A 21,280-nucleotide genomic window follows, 5' to 3' on the forward strand; every position below is an offset into this window, starting at 1 on the left:
ACATCGCTCGGTTCATGCCACTCACTTGGGACGTCATTCTTTTCATTCTTATTTTGGTTTTCCATAGATACAAACAGGCAAAACCATGCTTCATGTTTTTCGGAAGTAAACATAACTTTGTTGGCAGTTTCTATGGCAACATTATTATTTAATACAATGCCCGACTAGAATTTAGCTAACGGTGCCCAACTCCTCTCACATAAACATGTTTCAAATTACTCGTTTTGCTTTACACTAGAGTGGAATTTTGGAAAGTAAAGACGTCATTGACCTCCCTGCACACTTCTTCACATGGGGGTTCCGTCGTGAAACCCCTACTCCCAATGTCCAACCACTTCCAAACTCAAGACAATGAGTGTGAAGTCTTAATGCAAAGCAAAATTAAACATAGATGTCAAAGGAACAACGTAAGCGTTGAATACAAAACAGACGCAGTGGGATGAAAGAAGACAGTGATTGCAAATCTGTATAGAATAAGAGCAAAAATAAACAGTGGGCCAGACACGCTGAAACTGGATCTCTCAAATTAAGAGATGTAAGACAACCAGACAAGCTTGTATACACACAGAATTTACATGGTAAAAGTGCTTGGGCCACCAACCTGGGTAGACCAAAGCCTTTTTCGAGAAACTTCTTGAACGAGCTACAGTTGTCAATATTTTATAGTTAAATGTTCACGAGCGTTGGAGGTCAAATGGCAATACAGATGCTCACCCCGGAACTAAGCGCACGCTGGGATGCATTTCTCCGAAAGCGTAGGCTCTAGGGTGGTCTGGTTCATTCTTTCTGCGAGATTGGTGTAAATGTGAGCCGCCACTAATGATTCTAAGTAATCAGAGCTGACCTATTGGCATTCTGATGGACCTGCATGCCGAAAACCTATCGCTTTTCAGCAGAAGAACTGGAAATAAAAGCTGCTGGGGGGCAGATGTCCAGACTAAAATGATAGCTTTGAACCCACTCTCTGAGCAAATGGGAGATACAAGGTGCTTCTAAAACATGTGGCATGTGACTAAGCATCTTTATACAGTTAGAGATCTTTTTTTTTTTTTTTTTTTTTTTTTTAAACTTGGGGTTTCTGGACAACACAGTTTTCAAATGGGGGTATACATACTCCTGGCAGTACAAGAGACTACTTTAAAGAGCATGCAATATTTTTAACCAAAAACTGATTTATATTAAAGCCTCAGAGTGTAATATTTAACCACTAGATGTCACTGTGTTGTCTGGTATGAGCGAGTGCAAGTGATACATGGCACAGCGTGGCGTCATCCCAGGGGCGCCTCAGCAGTAAGAGCGAGACACGTGGAATATATTGGTCGAGGAAGACGCGATTTTAATGTAACTTTAGGCTTTGTGCATATATAAAACTAGCATGGACAGACCCTAATCATGTAAAAGGTGTCAATCTAAGGGGGAGCGCTAAATACCATATTAGAACGTCCAAAGAAGTAGAAATGTTAAGTCTGACTTCTATTTATCTGTCGGCCTAACCTTGTGTTTTGGAGTTGGATTCTATAGATTGTCCTTGATGTAAAAAAAAAAACATTATTGCGGACATTCAAAGAAGTTGAAGATGGCCAGGGGATGAAATGGTGAGTTACACCGGCTTTATAGTTTTCGGGTGTCTTGTGTACTGATCGTGATGTTTCTCTGATGAGTATATTTTGAAATGGTCCTCATTTTTTGAATCCAAGAGTTTGCACTTTGCAATGATTTGTGGCATGACTTATTTCAGTGACTGGTGACATCCTACAGACACGAATCATAAAAAGTATGCACAATCATGGATTTACTTCTAGAAAGAGATGTCAAACATTCACAACTCGTTCACAATGTCTGTAATTTGGCCAAATTAAACTAAACAAATGCAAAGTCTTAAATGCTGTGAACTGGTGGTGTCCAAATGACCACTTTTGGAAACACCAGGGCATACATTTAGAAAAATGTGTAAAATACAATGTTTAGTTTTTCAGATTGTGATCAAATTTGACAAGGTACTAGGTAAAGCTTCAAGCTAATGTGTCATCTGTTTTCCAGCTAAAATCCCCATTGAGATTTCACGTGAGAATAAAAAAACATGCTTTTCGGTGTGTTCCAACTCAGGTTTCTCAGTATTACTAGCACTTGCAGTGATAATTTTAGTTTGGGACAGAACTTTAGTGTTGTTACATTTCAAAAGAGACCAAAACTGTCCATATTCTTCAAACGGTTCAAGAATAGCCTTCAATTTACTTTGAGTAGATCTTGGATTAGGATTTTAGGCCAATTTTACAGGAACTGTAAAGGGGTTAAGGCAAGAAGACCCTTTGTGCCAGTCAAACATTATTCAAAGCAGTTTCCAATGAAAAGTTTTAACATAGAAAGAAACATTACCATAAGCGAGCCTCGTTTGGACTTCAAGAGCTGGCACAGGGGGACTTTAATAATTTTGTTTATTTAAAATGTTTGATGCAATGTAACACTTGTCTGAGTGGAATTGATTATTTCAAGAGGTGTTGTCAGAACACTTTGAAAGTTAATTAGTACAGTAACGGACATGCGTATACATGTTTAAGTTGAGGCTTCTCATTGTAATATAGAAAAAGAATAAGGAAGTCTAACAAACTGTATTTTTAGGACTAACTCACCCTATGCCAAAAATGATAAATTATGTTAAGAAAAAGTCACACTGATACACAAAAGCTTGATACAAATATTTTATTTTTTAGTGAATATTTATATCCCCGAATGTGAATAAATCACTCAGTAATTTTTTTTTTTTACTATACAGGATGCTCCAGAATGTCACAGGAACAGCCAACTGATGAAAAAAAGGGTGATTTATAGTGTGGAAAACACGGTAAAGAAAGGTACCAGTACACCACTGTGCTGACGTGAAATCTCTCAACTGTAACACAGCATTTAAATTTCCATCATATTCAGTTGGAATATTGTCATAAATCACATGTCTATCACCATCCCCATATGAATTGTCTGACCTTTTCCACTGTGGTTTTTCATAGTTTGATGTCACGGCAGGTGTGTTAGCAACAGGGGGTCAAAGACAAGATCCCAAAAGAAGGAATGCAAAAGGCAGAGATATTTGTAATGGATAAACACAGCCAGTCAAAACTCCCTCGCCCACAGCTGCATTTGAGTAAAACACACGCACACACACACACTGCTACCTAACGGTGCTAAACAGGTTTCCTTGCAGAAACACACTTAAAACTTGGAGCTGGGCCTGAAAGGAGGAAACCAAGACAATCCTCAAGACTTTGCAGAGAAAGACGATTCCTCGCGATCAGTCAAATATAAAATTCAGGTTGTTTATACGTGCTTGATTCAGGGCTCCTAACTATCGAACAGCTACATGCTGGGGAAAAATTGCAGAGACAAAAAAAAAAGTCTTAGGGCAAACACAGCCCATATTTCAAAATGCTAGCATATTAGGCAAATCCCTAAAGCTTGAACTTAATAGAAAATCTGAAGAGCTTTTATGGAAGCTTGGCTCTGTCATATCTCTGTGGAGTTTCCTGCACACCATTTTGACCTTGGAGTAAAATACCATGACATTTTTTTTGTTATGGCTATGGCATGCCAATGTTTAAGACAGCTGCGCAGAGCACTGTCTGCATTTTTGGATACCTCTGGTTATCTGGTATTGTATTTCAAGTTTGCACATTGGAAGCAATTGAGCTATCACAACCTAATGTGAAACGGCTTTTAACAAAGATTGATGATGGAAATACTTCAGCATGATATCTACAGACTTTTGGCGACGTAAGCTCTTCCCTGCAGCTAGAATCTGGAATAAGGTTACACATTCGGCTACCTGGAGTCACTGCAGTGTGATTTCACTCCATAAGGATTGGAGAGAAACGATTGTGACAAAATGATCATGATTTTTAGCAGAAACTTTAAATCCATTTTAAAACCAATTTAACAGTCAAAGCTTAATAAAAAAAATTTGATCCTCATAGTTTGTGACCAACTTGCTTAAAGGCTGCAATTAGTAGTTGGTAACAATGCTTTAATAATAAACACCAGCATCAGCCAACTTAAATTCAACTCAAACTCCTACAAGGATTCAATTTTCAGATACTTTAATTTTAAACTGATAATTTAATTGAATTGACTCAATTAATTGCCCAGCTCTAACAGATAGGATACTGATTTAACTTGTCCAAATGAGTAGATGCTCGCTGCAAAGATGAGCCCGATGAGCAGGAAATAGGTTATGTCTGGAATGGGGGTGGTAAGTCAAAACTCATGTCTGGGACGCGCAACCTTCTTTGTTATTAGGGGTAAGCGCGGCTGAATCTTTTGTCTTCAATTAGTTTCTCTGAAGAACACAGAGACATCTTTAAGAGAGGGGTTTAAATAATGACCCTTCATCAGGCGCAGGGAGTGCAATGGGAGGATAAGAAAAACAACTTTACGGGGTTTGCTTTGAACAGGCAGCAGTAGAAAGGTGAGTCAGCGTAACAGATGGCTGCACAGATCATGGGGACGAGATGCCGTACATAAAATTAGGGGAAGTTCAGTAACAACTAAAGATCAAAATTTGGATGCAAGAGTTGCCAAAAGGCCAATGCTTTGGTACCAGTGGCAACATATTATATATGAGTTTTGTGTATGTGTCGCTGATAATTGCAGAGTGACTAAACTTGTCTATGCAAAAAAAAAAGGTCATTTTGACTCATCTTCGCATGAATCCAGACAGACTTCCTTCCATCATTCTTTCAACTGTGTTGTCATCATAGACATCATCAATTACTTTAACGCCTAGCTCAACACAATTAAAAAAAAAAAAGGGAAACATGCTGACAAGTCTCAAAGTGTCATAAACATCAAAATGTATGTAGCTCATCAAACGCCTATGAGCAATACATTGAGTTCATAAAATGCAATTCCATGGTCTGTTGATTCAGGGCTTCTGCCTGGCAATTAATCTTGAGAATGCTCAAAGTTGCTTTTAATTGTGTATTGTCAAAATTGTGACATATAGCTAAGTGTAATAGTTTGCAGAAGCTGTGTTTGTTTCTGTTTTTTTTTAATCTTGCGTAAAAATCTTTGTAAGAAAACTTAAGTAATACCCTAAATCAGAACATTGTAACACTGCACCAAACATTTAATCAACTGTGAGGTCTTAAAAATAAAATAATAGAAACAAAATGGTGGCGTAAGAAACATTTAAGAGATCAACAACAACATTAACAGATCACAAGGAACGAGGAAAATATGCAGGTTTATAGCCGCATTGCAAGGAGGCTATTTAGTAAATAGCAGTAAACAGATGCGCGCAGCTGTGCTGTGTTGGAAGGCTCATGCGAGCGTAGTGTGTTCTCATTAAAACCCAGTGGGTCTAAATAACAATGTGAAAAGTGGGCGGGGAAAAACGTTTCTTCTTAAAAGGCATAGCGTAATGACAATAACAACAACAACATAAACGCAAGCAGTTGCAGAAATGATCTGAAGGGGCAACATTTCTAAAGTACAACAAATAAATTATGGACTAAACTTCACATATGGCTAACAAAAATATATCTAAAATAAACGCAACATCATCTCTTTGGTAAAGCAAATATTTTAGATATTAAACATGGTGGAGTCATTTATTAATTTACACGGGTCAACTCATGTTAGATGAATATTTTGGCTTTTATTGCCTCACCTTTAGTGCTGTTGACAGCAAAATACGTCAAAAGTATTATTCAAGAAGGTTAGAAGTGAATAAATGGGGCTGTATACACCTTGATTAACCCATCAAATATGACAAACTTTGTCTTAGTATTCACACTTTGCTTATCTTGTATTTGTCAAAGTGAATAAAATAGCGGGGCACATTAAATCAAACAGTATCCCTCACTCACACATGAACATCTTTTTCTTTACAGTTACCAAATATGACAAAGAACAAATCACACATCTGATTTAAACTACTGTAAATTTTGGACTATAAGGTGCACCAAGTAGATTTTAAAAGGAAAAAAAACATTTTGTACATACATAAGCTGCACGTGACCACATTCAAACATGAGATATTTACCAAGAAAGATGGTACAGAGAAATAGTTTTAATAATATACGGTACCTTAACCCTTGATATTTTTGATGGCCCGTCGGACTTTTGATAAACAAATACGTGTCTGCACGATGTCACCAGTTACTGAATTACGTCATGCAACAAATCATTGGAAAGTGCAAACTCTTGGGATTCAAACAATGATGACCATTTCAAAATATACTCATCAGGGAAACATCCGGATCAGTATGTAAAAAGATACCCGAAAACAATAAAGCCATCGTAACTCACCAGTACGTCTCCTGGCCGCCTTTAACCTTTTTGAATGACTCCGAAAATGGTTTCGTGACATCAAAGACAATCCATAGAGTCCAACCGTGTAAAATATGTACACCAAAACACACTTTTACCATTACTGGCCATTATTGGCCGCATTGTTGCATAAGCCACAGTTGAAAGCTTGGAAAAAGTTGCGGCTTATAGTCAGAATTTTACAGTAAATCAAATTTATGGTCTGACAAACAGGGCTAGTAAAAAAATATGGGCTTACCTTGGGAAGCACTGGTGTGGCTTTTTTGCTTTTCTTCTCTGAGGGATCGTCCAGCATATCAGGCTCAAAAGTATAAAGCTCTGCCAGCTCATTCATGGTAAAGTGCCTTTCAATCTGTTGCTGGTCCACCACTCGGAAGGACAAAGATTGCTTGGTAACCTGCCGGTCATATATTTTTTCTTCCATTGTGCCCTTAGAGAAACAAAATAAAGTCCAATAAAAATTATAATCATGTCTGTCTGGAAAGCTCGAAAGAACCTATGATCTGCCAAAAAAACAAAAAGACAGATAAAAGTATTCCCAAAATTACCTGCGCCAAGAACCTGTAGACGAAAACAGTCTTCACCTGGCCGAAGCGATAGACCCGGAATATACTCTGTATATCGTATGAGGGATTCCAGGAGGCATCAAAGATGATGACTCGGTTGGCTGCCACCAGGTTGATGCCCAGGGAGCCAGCTCGTGTGGAAATAAGGAACAAGCGACCCCTGGAACGTTTTGGGGAAGCAAAAAAACACATGGCTTATGGCAGATTTGTTCTTTTATATCCAAACACTAAATCAAGAAATAAAAAAAAAAATCACCTTGTGTTGCTAGGGTCGTTGAACTCCTCAGCCCACTTCTTACGAGTTGTCGCATTAGTTGATCCATCCAGGCGATAGTAGTCAATATTTCTGTACCACTTGCCTTCACCTTCAAAAACACACGACAAAAAGAAAACCTTTTAGTGTGATCATCAAACCACTGAGGAACTTTCAACAGCACATGTCACCATCCGTTTCTTATCCAAGAGGATCTGGTTTTGGTATGAGCAGATCAACGACTACAGCGGATGAAGGCCCTTCGTATGTAACCTTCACGATGGCAACCCCCTTTAGTAAGTTCAACATGTTTCCAATTAGAGTACTGTGATTTTTTCATTACAATTTACAAACCCTTGAGCAAACATTTTCGGTGGAATAAAAAGTCAAGGTCCAGTCATCTTCAAATTAAAAGTAAAAACAGCTGCAAAACTTTAAATTAGGAACTTGACCTAACACCACTGCCACTGGCGTGCACGGAAAATACGACCCAAGAAAGTATCCAGCTCTGTGGAATTCAGCTACTTATTTCTAGCATTATTACTTGATTCTTTAATAATATTGTGACTAAGAGCAACATCACAAGAAAAACATTCAGTGGGAAGCTGATCACAGGCAAATACAGGCTAGGATCATTCAGTGAAGTAATTAACAGCCCCAGAAGAGAGCCAAATGAGATCTTCTCGAATAGAAAAACATGTGGAGACAGAAGCATAAAGCCTACCTTTGTACGGCGAAACCTTGTCTTCATCTTCGGCTCTGCAAGACAACTCCAGGAAATCCTCAATCAGGTCCAAAGAGATAAGAGACTGACTAAACACCAACCTGTGGATGGGCACCAACATTCCTGGGTGTCACTTTACTTTCCAAAATGCTATCCAGTTACACTACAAACCGGGAACACAGCTACAGCACATTCCAGAGATGTGTGCAGATATCCTAAAAGCATGGACATACTTACACTTTATCCTCCACTTCCTCTGCCATTCGCATGATCTCAAAAAGGATCGTGATTTTCCCAGAATGTTCCAAAATCTCTGCATCTGCCTCAGTGACAAACTCCTTGTGCCAGTCGGCAGTGGGGCTCCCTGAAGGAGATCCGGATCGTTGCTCTTCTTTAAAACAAAGAAATACAAATAAGTTTCATGTCTGTAAACAGCAAAATTGATGGATTCCCTCAGTAGGCTTATAAGCTTTTAAGTCACATGTAGCTATTTATAGCTCCTCTGGTTGTTTACATATTCCCCGGTAGGTTGTCAAGCATTAATATGTTCATGTACGACAGGGGTGGCGAACAAGTTTGACACAAAGAGCCGAATTTTTTTAACTGTGAGAGTCAAAGAGCCACACCCCGCACTGACCTGCCATGACAGACGGACACACACAAACACACGCAATTAAAAACACATTATTTCCCATAACACACTCTTCTCCTTACAATACAACAAGTATTGTTCTTGTGTTGATTTCAAGGAAAGTGTCCACCATCAATACAAACAAAAAAACTAAACATGAAAGAAAGCAAAGAGCCACAGTATATAGAAAATATGATGGGGCAAAGAGCTGCATTCTAGAGCCACGTGTTCACCACCCCTGATCTAGGGTTTCCTAGATGAACATATTAATGCTTGATAGATAGATAGATAGATAGATACTTTGTTCATCCCCGAAGGGAAATTCACATTTCCAGCAGCATCCCTGAGCTGAGAACAATCGAGAACAATCGAAAATAACACGGGAGCTGCTGGAGTGGCTGCCATTCGTGACGGCGCCGGAAGAAAAGATTCAATTTGAATCATTTACAAACAAACAAACAATTGACAACCTTTCCTCAATGTTTAAAACTCACGTTCTTCTACGGGCTCAGGTCTGGTTCTACCCTCTCCATTCCTGCCCCGAGAACTGCTGTTCCACTCCTTGATAACTTCCACATCATCGCTATCAGAGTCATCAGATCCTTTCTTTTTTCCCTTGCCTTTCTTCTTTTTCCTATTAAGGAGGGACAGCAGAGGACACAGGGTCAGCGAGAGAAACAGATGGAAGAACAGGGGGAGGACAAACCAGTCTCGTTTTATTAATATCCAATACAAAAAAGAGGAACATTTACTTTTTTTGCTTTTCCTCCTCTGAACTTAAACTAAGAGATGACTCTTCACTTTCTGAGGCGATGAACTCCTCCATGCTGTCTTCGTCAAAGTAACCCTGAAAGGGAAGTTAAGCATTCAGCTTAAATTCAAACAGTGAAGTGAATCAGCACACAAGTGCATTCTTTTGGAAAAAGTGGATGATCCTCACTCCCATATTCCCAGTACATAGCATCAGCGAGGACTCTTTGTCTCGCTTCGTTTTTCCCCACCTACCCTATTTTCTTTACTGATGTAATCCAGCTGAAGGCACCAGGGATGGGTCCAAATTCTGCTGAGCATCTGGAAATCCTGGAAGAGTTTGGTCCCTGCGCGGCCTCGCCCCCCTTCTAAAGCATTCCCCACACCTGCAACATGAGGGAGAGGGTGCGATAGACTAAAGGTTTGTCTTTCAAACAGACCATGGTAGGAAGAATATAAAGAATGGAACAATTCCAGAGCAAAAAAAAAACCAACAATATATTGTTGACTTACAAATACTTTCACTACATTTCCCATAAGTTTTATTTATTTACCCTTTTTTAAAATAAAGTATATATAAAATAAGCAAAATGATGTGCCAGTCAAACAAAAAAACAATATTTAAAAAGAATATGATTTCATTGATTGTTTCCCTCAACTTTCTAAATACAATAAAGTCAATACATAGTATGTTGAAAGAATGCATAATTCCCTCAACACTTACTCAGCATCAGTATCAACTATTTTGGGCTATTGATGGGAGAAACAGACTGCCAGGAGGGCGGGGTGGGCGAAAATACAACTATGGAGGTCAGCAGTTGTAGTCACAACATCAGGACTGTATACAAAAAGGCTGCTAATGAACCACATGCAGGAACAACCACCTCTCTGACCTTATTAGTCCTTACAATCACCAAACCTTCAACTGCTTGTTTCTTTTTTGGTAATAACATTTAGAGTTTCCCCTGCAGTCTATTTGAATTTGCTGTATGGCCCTTTCCTTTTCTCTAGAACTCTACATTATGGAGATGTGGGGAAGCTTGCTTTAACCTTGCCTATGGCAGAAAGTTCACTAAACGACTAAACAAAAGGCACCAAAAAGTGAGAGAAGAAGGACTCTGCTGTTAAAGCAAAAGAGGACAAAACTAACAAGTGTCACCCAGAGAAGTCAACACTTGAAGCTAAAACAAAATTAGTTCAACTCTTAATTTCTGGTTATTTGCCTTTGTACTTAGTAAAAGTGAACTCAACTGTCATCTTAGCTTTAAAAAGACAAATCTGTGAATGGGCAAGAAAGTATAAGGCAGCCTGCATCTTACCAGTAAAGTGCTCCAGGTAGTATCTGTAGAGTTTACATTGGAGTGGAGTTACTCTGATAGACAACACGTATTCATGCTTTGGAGGCAGGAACTTAGTCAGTGCAGTGTAATCTTTTCTCTGGGAAGGAAAAAAACAATACTTTTAGAGAACTCAGATTAATAAAAACCCAAGAATACCCCAGGAGTGTGTTAGTGTGTGTGTTACCTGAACACATCCGGCCAGCATCTCATACAGGATGTGTGCTCTCTTCTTCATGATGCGGACGTCTTGCATTGTTGAGTCTGCGCACTGCCCGTTCTGGATAGGATTGATGAAGCGATTGCGGAACTCTTTAACTGAGCCCAGCAAGTTCTCCTTGATGAAGTTCACCATGCAGTGGTCTGATCAGGGACAAGTGAGTAAGAAAATCGTCGATTCGCAGGAATCAACTACAAATATCATCAAGCTCACATTCAATGAGGTTATTTTGTAAAGGTGTCCCGGTAAGAACAACTCTTCTCTTTGTCCTGATAGAGTTCATGGCTTTGGACACAGCCGATGCCTCATTCTTCAAAATGTGACCCTCGTCGCAAATCACCAAATCGGGGCCTGACGAGAAAATAAATAGGGAATTAAAGGAAAGTGTGAATACAAGGCATTTCATTCACTAATTTGTGTATCGGGGAAAATATGTGTGGTCCATGTAAAAATATTAGATTTCGAAAGATTTTAAGAAAATATATTAAAAAAGACTGTAAAGCAAGGCAAGCTAGCAGCGTGAATCAAGGAAGCAGTTTCAATTTAGGTTAAAAGTTTGTAAAAATCAAAAGTGTTTTTCTCTTCTGTATTAATACTTTTTAGTTAACCAAGAAAAACACAATTCTTTTTTATTTTCAGTTGCAAATGAGTCCAATAAACATTTACCCCGAACATTTATGGAAAAAAAATATGACTTTACACATCTTTATTTTAAAAGATCCTTGTATTAGTATCAAATAACTCAATTACATAGTTTCTTTATTCTGATGCAATACCATACCTGGGTCAACTAAAGTCTTCTGGAATGTCTCTTTCAGTTTCTTGCTCTTGATGTTCCTTCCTTGTGTCAAGTTTCGGTACATCTCATAGCCAATGATCAGGATGCCTCCCATATCCTGCCATTGCTGGAGTGCTAACGCTCGTTCTTGCGGCCTCTTTACTGTGGCCAGCTCTGTCACCTGTCAAACACACCAGGGTTAATGCTCCAAAGAAGCTTCGGAAACTGGCAGCTGACTGAGCAAATGAATTACCTCTAAACACTCATCGTCTTTCATTCCATGTTGCCATTTTTCAAACTCGTTGACCCAATTAAGAACTGTGTTGAGAGGACACACCACCAGTGCTGTTGAGAAATTGAGCTTCTCACATAGAAGCAGAGTATGAAGAAATGCCACCACCTACAGGAGAGAAAGAAAACTGCTTGAACATGTTGCAAAGATAACTGAAGGTAAGTAATAGTCAATCGACCTTAAAAAGAGAAGACTAGGATCGTATTCACACGATTATCTTTTCTTAACCACTTAATCACATGTTCCCCTTCCACATACCTGAAGGGTTTTTCCAAGACCCATACAGTGAGCAAGAATGCAGCCAGAGCCAGGGGACTTCTCAATTTTCTTCACAGACTCACAGCAACAATCCCACATAAACTGAACCCCTGTAAACGTGATGAAAACGACAAGGCCTCTCTATCAGCATGATTTACTGTAAAGTAAACAGCGAAAATGTGTCCGCTTTCTTTCCCTTGTCCTTACCATCGACCTGGTGAGGTTTGAGCTTGGTGACTAGGTTTCTGTGCACCTGCACCTGTGGCTCTTTGGTCTCTTCATTTTCATCTAGAACCAGCTTGGTCGTTATGGGACACGTCACCTGAGAAGACTCTTCCACCACAATTGTCTGAAAACAAAAATGGAAATAAAATGCATCCACTATATTGAATTTTATGCGGTTTTGACAGAGTAAAATATGACTATAAAACCAATCAACAAAGCATTACTTACTACTGAGCCATAAAAAAAAACAGTACTTAATTTTTACCTCTCTGAGTTTCTTCCTTAGCTCCTCTCTTTCTGCTATCCGCTTCCTCCTGTCTTCCTCTTCTTTCAGGGCATCCCTCGTCTCCGTACGCAGCTTGTGATCCTTGAGGATTTTGCGAATCTTTTTGCGCCCTTTGCGATCCTCGTCATCTTGGTCGTCGCCATCTTCCTCTCCGCTCTGTGGAAATCCACATCAAGGGAAACTCTCAGATCTTTGGCCCTGCGGGGTGGGTAGGCTACCCTTGATCAGTAGCCTGCAAGCCCTTCGATTATTGTGTGACCTCCGCAATCCCTTTGACACACTCCAGAGAAGTTAAAAGCACGTTTTGGTGCTTGACGCATGACTGTACATGTTGCAACTCCGTGTTCAAAGTTTTTGCGGTTCAGACTCCACAGAACAACTACTACAATGAAGTTGGGGTGTCTACATATGCGCCAAAAGCTAGCATGATCTTTTTTTTAATAATTAAGCCTCACTGTTATAAAATATGTTAACTTAAAGTTGCCAAAAAAGGTGCCTCGAACAAAGATACTGTGCTTGTATTTATTTTTCTCTCGCTTTTTCTTTCTTTCGCTCCCTTTTTTTCTTTCTTTTGCTCCCTTTCTTTACCCCTCTCTCACAACTTCTTTTTTTATCTATTTTGTTTCTCACGCTCTCTCCCTCTCTCTTTCTTTGTCCCGCCCTCTCTCCTTTTCCCTCCCTCTTTTTTCATATTTCTTTATCTCTCTTTTACTTTCTCTTTAATCTACTAGTCCGGCCCCTAAAAGAATGTTTGTTCTATCGTGTGGACCCCGAGTTAAAACGAGTTTGACACCCCTGCTCTAATGGGTTCTAAATTACCTTTTCATTGCTGGAAGAATCCTGTACTTTGATCCTGCGTCTTTTCTTCTTCTGTTTGTTACCTTTCTGCTTCTCATCTTCCTTCTTCTTTGTGGACCTATAGAGATACACAAATTATTTCTCTGAGTGAGGCTACATTCCAAACACAGTCAAGAAATCATCCATCCATCCATTATCTGCACCGCTTATCCTCAGTAGGGTCGCGGGGGGCTGGAGCCCATATCAGCTATCTTCGGGCAGTGGGCAGGGGACACCCTGAACCGGTTGCTAGCCAGTCGCAGGGCACACTGAGACGGACAAGTCACTCGCTCATTCACACCTAGGGACAATTTGGACCGGCCAATTAAACTGACATGCATGTTGTTGGAATGTGGGAGGAAACCAGAGTGCCTGGAGGAAACCCACGCAAGCACGGTGAAAACATGCAAACTCCACACAGAAATGTTCGATCTCACGACCTCAGGACTGTGCTGCACACTACTAACCACTGCACGCCATGCTGCAAAGAAATCAGTCACATTGAATTGGATTCCCCTACCTTGTCTTCCGGCGCTTCTCTTCTTTGTCTGACGCACTGAGTTCTTCACTCATCGCCGACTCGTCACTTGATTCTGACTTCTTGAAATCAGAATCGGCCGAATCGTCGCTTTCAACTGCCAAACACAAGGCAACAGGTTGTCATCATTCTCATGAAAAAAATACGGAGACCACAATGGTTGATGAATGACAAATGTGTTAACCTTTCTTCTTTTCTCTTTTCTTCTTGGACACCTTTTTGGACTTTTCTTCTTTTTCATCTTTATCGCTATCAGCATCATCCGAGTCTGCCTCACTAAGCGAGAGCTTATGCCGAAGCAACTTGTGCCGTCGACCACTCTTCTTCACCTCTACATCAGAACCGGACTCTTCTGTAGTTTTGTCTACAGAACAAGAACATATTACAGGGTTCATACATCTTTTTTCATGGCTAAATTCAAACACGTTTTAAGGACTTTCAAAGACAATTTTCCTGTACCGTGAAAATACGAAGTCCGGTGTGAATCATGTATTTTCCCGAGCCACAAATGTATCTAAGATTTACGCAAGTGATTTTTCATCGTGTCTATTTATCAAGACGTATTATTTTGAGATTTTAAGTTAATCGAGAAGATATGTTTTAGAGAAATCGCTCTCCCATATAGGTCCTGAGTAAAAATGACAGTAACATTTAGCTTACATTTTTAGTTGCAGGAAGTACTATACTAAACACTATCTTAATTTTTTGCATGGCCCATAATAAATGTCATAATTGACACGTAATCCTTGCACTAATACACATTTCATAGTGCCTTGTTTAGAAGTAGCATGCACCTGTCCTCTTTGGCACAACGAATGATAGGACAATGCCCTGCAAAATTATGTTGCCTGCAGTTAATCACGAGGGGGAAAGAAATGCAATGGCAAAATGAAGCCAACAGAGAGCAGTCTCGGTGTCATTTTTAAGCAGACTTGTTAAGAAACATGGCAAAAATTCCAAGCATTAACAAGCACATCACCCAAAATTCAAGCACTTTTCAACTCTCAAAAACACCAAATTCAAGTATTTTTAAGGATTTCAAACACCCGTGTGAACCCTGATGTTTTGTACAGAGAAAGCACAATAAATATCTTTTCTTAGGCGTGACTTTTTTTTCAGCTTTTTCCATCCTTTGATTTTGTTTTCTTTGTGGTACGACTCGATCATCTTTTCGACCTTACTTTGTCATGGTCAGATTCGCTGGAGTCTGAAGTGTTTTGTTTTTTCTTCTTGGAAGAATTTTTGGCTTTGCTTTCCACATACGGCTCCAATCCTACTGATATTTTGTACAGAGAAAGCACAAGAGAGAGGGAAAAAGGTCAGTTTACCTTGCTCTTCCTTGTCCTTTTCCTCTTTTAATACTTTTTTGGAGGGTTTTTCCGGCACGACCTCGTCTTCACTATCCGAAGTGCTCTCAGCCCCAGAGGAAAAGTTGGACTTGATCTGAGCTAAGAGCATTTTCTTGGCGATTCTTAATGAAAGGGAGAAAACGAATTAATACGACACATTGGAGCCTTGCAAATGACATTTTGCAGATAAAACCAACTGGGAAGAAACAAAATATTATAATAATAATCACGTGGATCAACGACAAAAATATACAATTCAATTCTGTAATGATAACAACAAAATGAACAAATGTTCAAACTCAATTTGGGTTGGCACGATGCTAAAACTTCAACCTCTATATCGATTCAGGATGTATTTTTCACCAACCCTATTTTCAACATAGCTGTACAGTAATTTACCTGTTCTCAGGATCGTCGTCATCATCATTGATTTGCGGGGCTTCTTCCTTGGCAGGTGTTTCATCCCCTGAACAACAATGAGCGTGGGAACCATCCAGTAAGAATAAACATGTAATTAGTTAGTGGTCATTTAAAAAAAAGAAATCTGCCAAGTCCAATTACCTCCAAGCACACCGTCCTCTGCCGAAGGGTTAAAAATCTCTCGGTCGCTGTCATCTCCATCTCCAGAGTCAACATCAGCCTGTTGCTCATCCTCATCGTCGCTGGAAGACGACTCTAGCTTGGCAGGACCCGATGAAGTCTTTCCTTTACGCTTCCTCTCATAAGATCTTTTCTTAGGCGTGACTTTCTTTTCAGCTTTTTCATCCTTTGATTTTGTTTTCTTCGTGGTACGACTCGATCGCCTTTTCGACCTTACTTTGTCATTTTCAGATTCGCTGGAGTCTGAGGTGTTTTGTTTTTTCTTCTTGGAAGAATTTTTGGCTTTGCTTTCCACGTCCGACTCCGAGCCTACAGACTTCCTCTTACGTTTGGTGGTCTTGTCTGCATCTGGTGTGGGTTTTTCTTTGAATAGGCGTTTTTTAGAACTTGAGAGTGCCTTCTCCTCGTCGCTACTTTTACACTCTGCAACCTTATCGAGCAACACCGCAGGAACCTCATCTGACTCTGAGTCTTTCTCTGACGCATTACTCTTCTCCTCATCCTTTTTCTCAGTCTTGCTGGTTTTCTTGGTTGACTCAGACTGGTCACTCTTTCCCTTCTCCAACTCCTGCTCTGATTCAGAGGAGTCCTTGACTTTATCGGCTTGCTTCCTTAGGGGAGTGGTTTTCACTCGAGTGGGATTCTGATTGGGTGGTGGGGAGGCTGGTTCCTCTTCAGGATCAGCTTCAGTTTTTCCCTCATCTTTTGGTTCTTTTTCAGACTTGGAGGACTTAGACCTACGTGTCCTGACAACGGGCACGGGGGTCAATTTCACAATGAGGTTCTTCACTTTCTGTTTGCGTCCATTTCCTTTTTTATCCATGTCTGATGTAGGGTCAGTTTCGGCCTGTGTGGGGGGATCTGCCAGACTTTCCACCATCTGAAAAAGCTCCTCTGGAACTGAAGGCGGGACAGACATAATGTCATGATCAAGTGAAATTTCACCAGGTGATACCAGCTCATCATCACATGGTTCTGTTTTGACAACTTTTGGAGTTACGATTTCCGTTTGGCTGTCTTTACCAACTGGATCACAGGGCAGTTCTTTTTCTGACCCCTCAGCTGACGCAACTTCCTGGTCATTGGGCAGAGTTTCTGTTTTTTTCTTTGGCTCCGTCACAGGCTCCTCTTCATCTTGCCCTGTATCAGAATCCTCAGTTGCCTCATCATCAATCACAGAATGGACCACTGTATTTGCATCTTTTTTCACTCGCTGTTGCCCCTTGTCACCATTTTGTAGTTCCATACTTCTGAACTCTGGTTCCAAGGCCTCCTCTAAAGCAGTGTGGGCTTTCTTCAAATCGGAAAGCACTGCCTTGAATGCTTTTAAATGCCTGTACCTGACAGACTTGTCGTCCTGCTCTGCGGCAGCCTGCTGCACAAACTGGATGAATGTATTGTTCAAACCAGTGGTTGTTTCAACGAGTTTTTTTGCCTTCTTTAAGAGTTCTTTGGGTATTTGCAGTTTTTTGTACGAGAAAGTGATGATCCCTGAGCCCTCGGCGTGTTCTTTCCCATTTACAACAGCTTTGTGCTGTTTCACTTTGCTGCTGTTACACGTCTTGCTTTTGTAAGCCTCCCCTTTGCTGGACCTGCGGTGCTTGGGTTTCTCACTGCCAAATTCCGCCATGATGCTGTTGCACTTGGAGACGAGATCCTGAAGTGGTTCAGACCTGCAAACGTAGCAGTGCCACTTGGAGTCCTCATTAGTGATAGCAGATAACTCTCTCCTGCCCAGGTTGCGAAGGATGCATTTCTTGCAGAAGGCATTGTTGCAGTAGTCACAGCAGATGAGTTTCCCCCCTTCAGCGCACCACCTGAAAAGGAAAAGATTGGTTGAGACTCCCCCAAAAAACCTTATATCTGAATTGCACTACACATTGACAACACTTATCTTATACCTGCACTGCTCATCCATTCCATCGGAGTCTCTGTTGATGTCATCACTTTTGTAATACTTGTAACATGACTAGAGAAAAGAGGGGAAATCCATCACACCAGCGCCTCAGTGATATGCTGTAAAAAACAATGTACCTTGCAAATGAGCACTTTAAGAGCAGGGTGCTGGTACACAGATTTCTGCTGAAACTGGTTAACTTGCTTTCCACAAGCTGTGCAATTCACCTTCTTCTGCAGGGTGTCATCTGTAAGCGAAACAAAGTGATTTGCCTATTACTGGAAAAAGTTTTTGTTTGAATAATTATCAACCTACAATGCAAACATATTTAAAACATTGTCAATATTTTTAATGTTAAAAATAAATCACTCCACCAAAGAAATAATGACAGTGCAAATCTGTGCACAAATCAAACTTAGACCAACAGTATTGATGAAAAGCTTAAGACAAATAAAATTAGTTTTATTCTTTGTGTGTATTATAATTTTTTATGCTAATTTAGCATGTATGTATGTCCTTTTACACTTAGGAATATCCCTTGACCAGTAACCCCCCTCCAGCATACTGAACGTATATTGGGAAAAAAGGGGGAAAAAAGCCAGAAACTGTAGTTCATCTTGCGCAAAGAGCATCACCCCATAATAGTGCCAAATAATTACCTGAACCTTTCTGTTTGTAATCCACTCTGAACTTCACAGTGCCTTTATTTTCACTCCCTGCAGGACGTAACACCAATGTGCCTTGGAACACACACAGAACAAGGTAAGTATATGGAACTGCATCAGAATGATGCAAAAAAAAGAAATAAAAATCTTACAAACTGCAAAACACACCTTTGGATTCGCTGCCAGTATTACTGTCAGATGTGGCCCCTTCTTTGTCACTGTCCTCTGAGTTGACCGAGTCATTATGTCCAGTATCCTTAGCTACAGAAGGCTTCCTATAATGTTGGAGCACAGAATATTCAGTTAGCAAGCAGTCAGAAATAAAATATGAGGATAAAACAATTACTGCCCACCTCTTGCTACGGAAGGAGACTGCAGTTTCTGCTGAGCTACATGGCTGTAAGCACAAAAACTACGTAAGTCTCAGCTTACGGGCTATTTATTGTCAACATACACACATCCACAGTTGCTCACGAGGAAAATCAAAATATCAATTGGAATAAACAAACCTCCTCTGTATTGTCTTCCATTTCTTCTTGACTGGATTCAGAAGCAGGCGGACTCATTTTACCTGCAGTTTGAGATAAATGTTGGCTGCTTGAAATGCACCATTTCACAAAAGAAGTCTTCTTGCAAACAAGTATTTGACAATCATCAACTATTGTTTACTAAACAATAGTAAAGGTTAGAAACATACTTGTATCAAATGAAAGATGAGGGTTAAATATTTCTTTGGATGTGCCCTATGCCTATTTAACTACAGAACTAATTTTTCTATATGCCTTCAAAAGGGAGTCAAAAAATTGGCCGGCACTGACTCTTCCCATTTGAGGGAAACGTCTAGTATTGAATGGGTTAAAAGGGTAATTGGCATCTTTAATACGGGGAGCAATTGACTGAGCTTAACAAGTATGTTTCCAACTTGCGCTTCAAGCATGTTTTCAAAACAGCGCCACGATGTTAAGTTTGTAGAGTGCCCATGTGAGCGGAGCTACTTCATAATATCCTCCATCCCCATGTTGCCCTGGCAACCTTGCACCCCTCCTCGCCTTCCTCCCTCTCCAGTGGTGCATGCCAGCCCCAATGCATGGGCATGCACCGAAAATGCGCCGCTTGGGGCCTTGCACCCCTCTGTTAAAAATCACAACAGGAACTGGGGCGCTAGAAAACGACTGACGCTGTTAGCTCGCTAACGGCCAAATTTGTCATTTTTCAACCCGGAAAAAAACGCACACGTTAGGAAAACTTGGTTAATAATAATGCAGTTATAAGCGGCGAGAGTTGTGAAACACGCACGAGGACATTCGAATTTGCATTGGTAAAAAGTTCAACATTGCCGGTCGGCGGCGGCTAGTTAGCTTAGTGTGCTATATACCTGCAAGCCCTAATGGCTGTTAGCAAAGATGCTAGCAAAAAAAAATGCTAGCAAAATGTAGCTCCCTCCAGTCTGTTCAAAGCACAACACACTTGTGTAAACACATCTAAACAGAAGCTGTCCTACCTGCTGCTCGCGGTCGTCATTTCTCGAAACGCGAATAAGAGTTTGATTCTCGGTGAAGACTGCTCGGATGGAGCGTGTGTGGCGCTGTTCTGCGGTAGGAAGGCGACACAAGTCCGCCGAATGAGCGCAAACAACTCCAGTCAGTGCAGACAAAGCGCGGAGACCATCTTACCGGATGGCCGCGGACGCGCTAAAATGGCGCATGGAGTAGCTATGGGTCGTTTGTAAACGAAACGGCTCTACGAAATGGCTCTTTGATGAGAGCGAGGGGTACCCATTCATAAGGATCTGACTCTCTTTCTATTTCTCTCACTTTCTACTTCTGTCCCTCTATATTTATCCTTCTTTCTCTCTCTCTCTCTGTCTCTCTCTCTCTCTCTTTTTCTTTATATTTCTCTAAACATTTTTCTCTCTCCTGAACTCTATCTTTCTTTCTCTCTTGTTCACTCTTTCCTTCTTATTTTCTCTTTCTCACTCCTTCTCTTTTCTCTCATTTCCCCTCTCTCTTTCTCCCCCACTCTTATTTCTGCTCTCTGTATCTTTGCCCCTCTTTTTCACTCTGTCCTTTTCTCACTTTCTCTCTCGCCCTATCTTCATCCTTCTTTCCATCTTTTACTTTTTCTTCCTTCCTTTAAATTGTCTTTTTCTCTATGTCATCGCTCCTACTCTCTCCTATTTCCTTCTCCTTTCCTCTGTCTTTCTTTCCTTCTTTCTTTCTTTCTTTCTTTCTTTCTTTTTTTTCTTGTCAAATCATGTTTATTTGTATAGCCCTTAATCACAAGAGACCTCAAAGGACTGTACAGAATACCATTACAACGTCCCCTAATCTAAAATCTTCATGGGGGCAAGGAAAAACTCCAAAACCTCAGCATGAGGAAAGAGAATAACCCTTAAAACGGGCCACATAGTTGCAAGGGCCTCACCAGAAAATACAAAGACACCATCAACATGAGATATAGAAAATAACAGTAACAGACATTTTCATTGCGCGCTTTCATTGCGTTGCCTCGCAGAGGAGGAGAGATGTGTTTCAACCCTCCCACAGAAACACCGGTGCACGATAAATGAATCACGACAGCCGAATCATGACGGCTCCTCGAACTGAAAAATCTCGTTCTTTCCAGCCAGCGTGGACAGACGAATGGGGCTTTGTGCAAAAAATGACCGTGCTGTTTGTGCATTATACCTCGAGAGCGTTGTACCTCGCACGTCAAGTGTTAAATGTCATTACGAGACGAAATATGAACATGAA

The 21,280-nt window shown here is 40.5% G+C and overlaps 1 protein-coding gene across 2 annotated transcripts in view; it reads right to left on the reverse strand.

Annotated features, from left to right (window-relative positions):
- atrx (ATRX chromatin remodeler) overlaps window positions 1-20,197 on the reverse strand; it is a 30,722-nt gene extending 10,525 nt beyond the window's left edge. Inside the window, exons 1-29 of one of the 2 annotated variants that reach the window (XM_088343369.1) lie at window positions 20,029-20,197; window positions 19,037-19,098; window positions 18,881-18,924; window positions 18,696-18,802; window positions 18,522-18,602; window positions 18,000-18,109; window positions 17,867-17,934; window positions 15,927-17,782; window positions 15,765-15,831; window positions 15,345-15,487; window positions 14,201-14,380; window positions 13,999-14,113; window positions 13,461-13,557; window positions 12,621-12,797; window positions 12,338-12,479; window positions 12,131-12,240; window positions 11,834-11,980; window positions 11,584-11,761; window positions 11,016-11,153; window positions 10,770-10,945; window positions 10,565-10,682; window positions 9,501-9,631; window positions 9,248-9,342; window positions 8,990-9,129; window positions 8,102-8,252; window positions 7,865-7,965; window positions 7,144-7,252; window positions 6,870-7,047; window positions 6,560-6,751 (exon numbers count right to left, since the gene is read on the reverse strand). In XM_088343369.1, the coding sequence (XP_088199495.1) occupies window positions 6,560-6,751; window positions 6,870-7,047; window positions 7,144-7,252; window positions 7,865-7,965; window positions 8,102-8,252; window positions 8,990-9,129; window positions 9,248-9,342; window positions 9,501-9,631; window positions 10,565-10,682; window positions 10,770-10,945; window positions 11,016-11,153; window positions 11,584-11,761; window positions 11,834-11,980; window positions 12,131-12,240; window positions 12,338-12,479; window positions 12,621-12,797; window positions 13,461-13,557; window positions 13,999-14,113; window positions 14,201-14,380; window positions 15,345-15,487; window positions 15,765-15,831; window positions 15,927-17,782; window positions 17,867-17,934; window positions 18,000-18,109; window positions 18,522-18,602; window positions 18,696-18,802; window positions 18,881-18,924; window positions 19,037-19,093 (5,208 nt within the window). In that variant the 5' untranslated portion in view covers window positions 19,094-19,098; window positions 20,029-20,197. Of the gene's footprint in view, window positions 1-6,559; window positions 6,752-6,869; window positions 7,048-7,143; window positions 7,253-7,864; window positions 7,966-8,101; window positions 8,256-8,989; window positions 9,130-9,247; window positions 9,343-9,500; window positions 9,632-10,564; window positions 10,683-10,769; window positions 10,946-11,015; window positions 11,154-11,583; window positions 11,762-11,833; window positions 11,981-12,130; window positions 12,241-12,337; window positions 12,480-12,620; window positions 12,798-13,460; window positions 13,558-13,998; window positions 14,114-14,200; window positions 14,381-15,344; window positions 15,488-15,764; window positions 15,832-15,926; window positions 17,783-17,866; window positions 17,935-17,999; window positions 18,110-18,521; window positions 18,603-18,695; window positions 18,803-18,880; window positions 18,925-19,036; window positions 19,099-20,028 lie in introns of both variants that reach the window. The other variant, XM_088343367.1, reaches the window with a different exon arrangement.
- Window positions 20,198-21,280: the final 1,083 nt, after the last annotated feature.

The sequence above is a fragment of the Urocampus carinirostris genome, chromosome 9, assembly GCF_059441175.1.
Source record: "Urocampus carinirostris isolate Australia breed hairy pipefish chromosome 9, RoL_Ucar_1.0, whole genome shotgun sequence".
Classification (NCBI taxonomy): Eukaryota; Metazoa; Chordata; class Actinopteri; order Syngnathiformes; family Syngnathidae; genus Urocampus; species Urocampus carinirostris.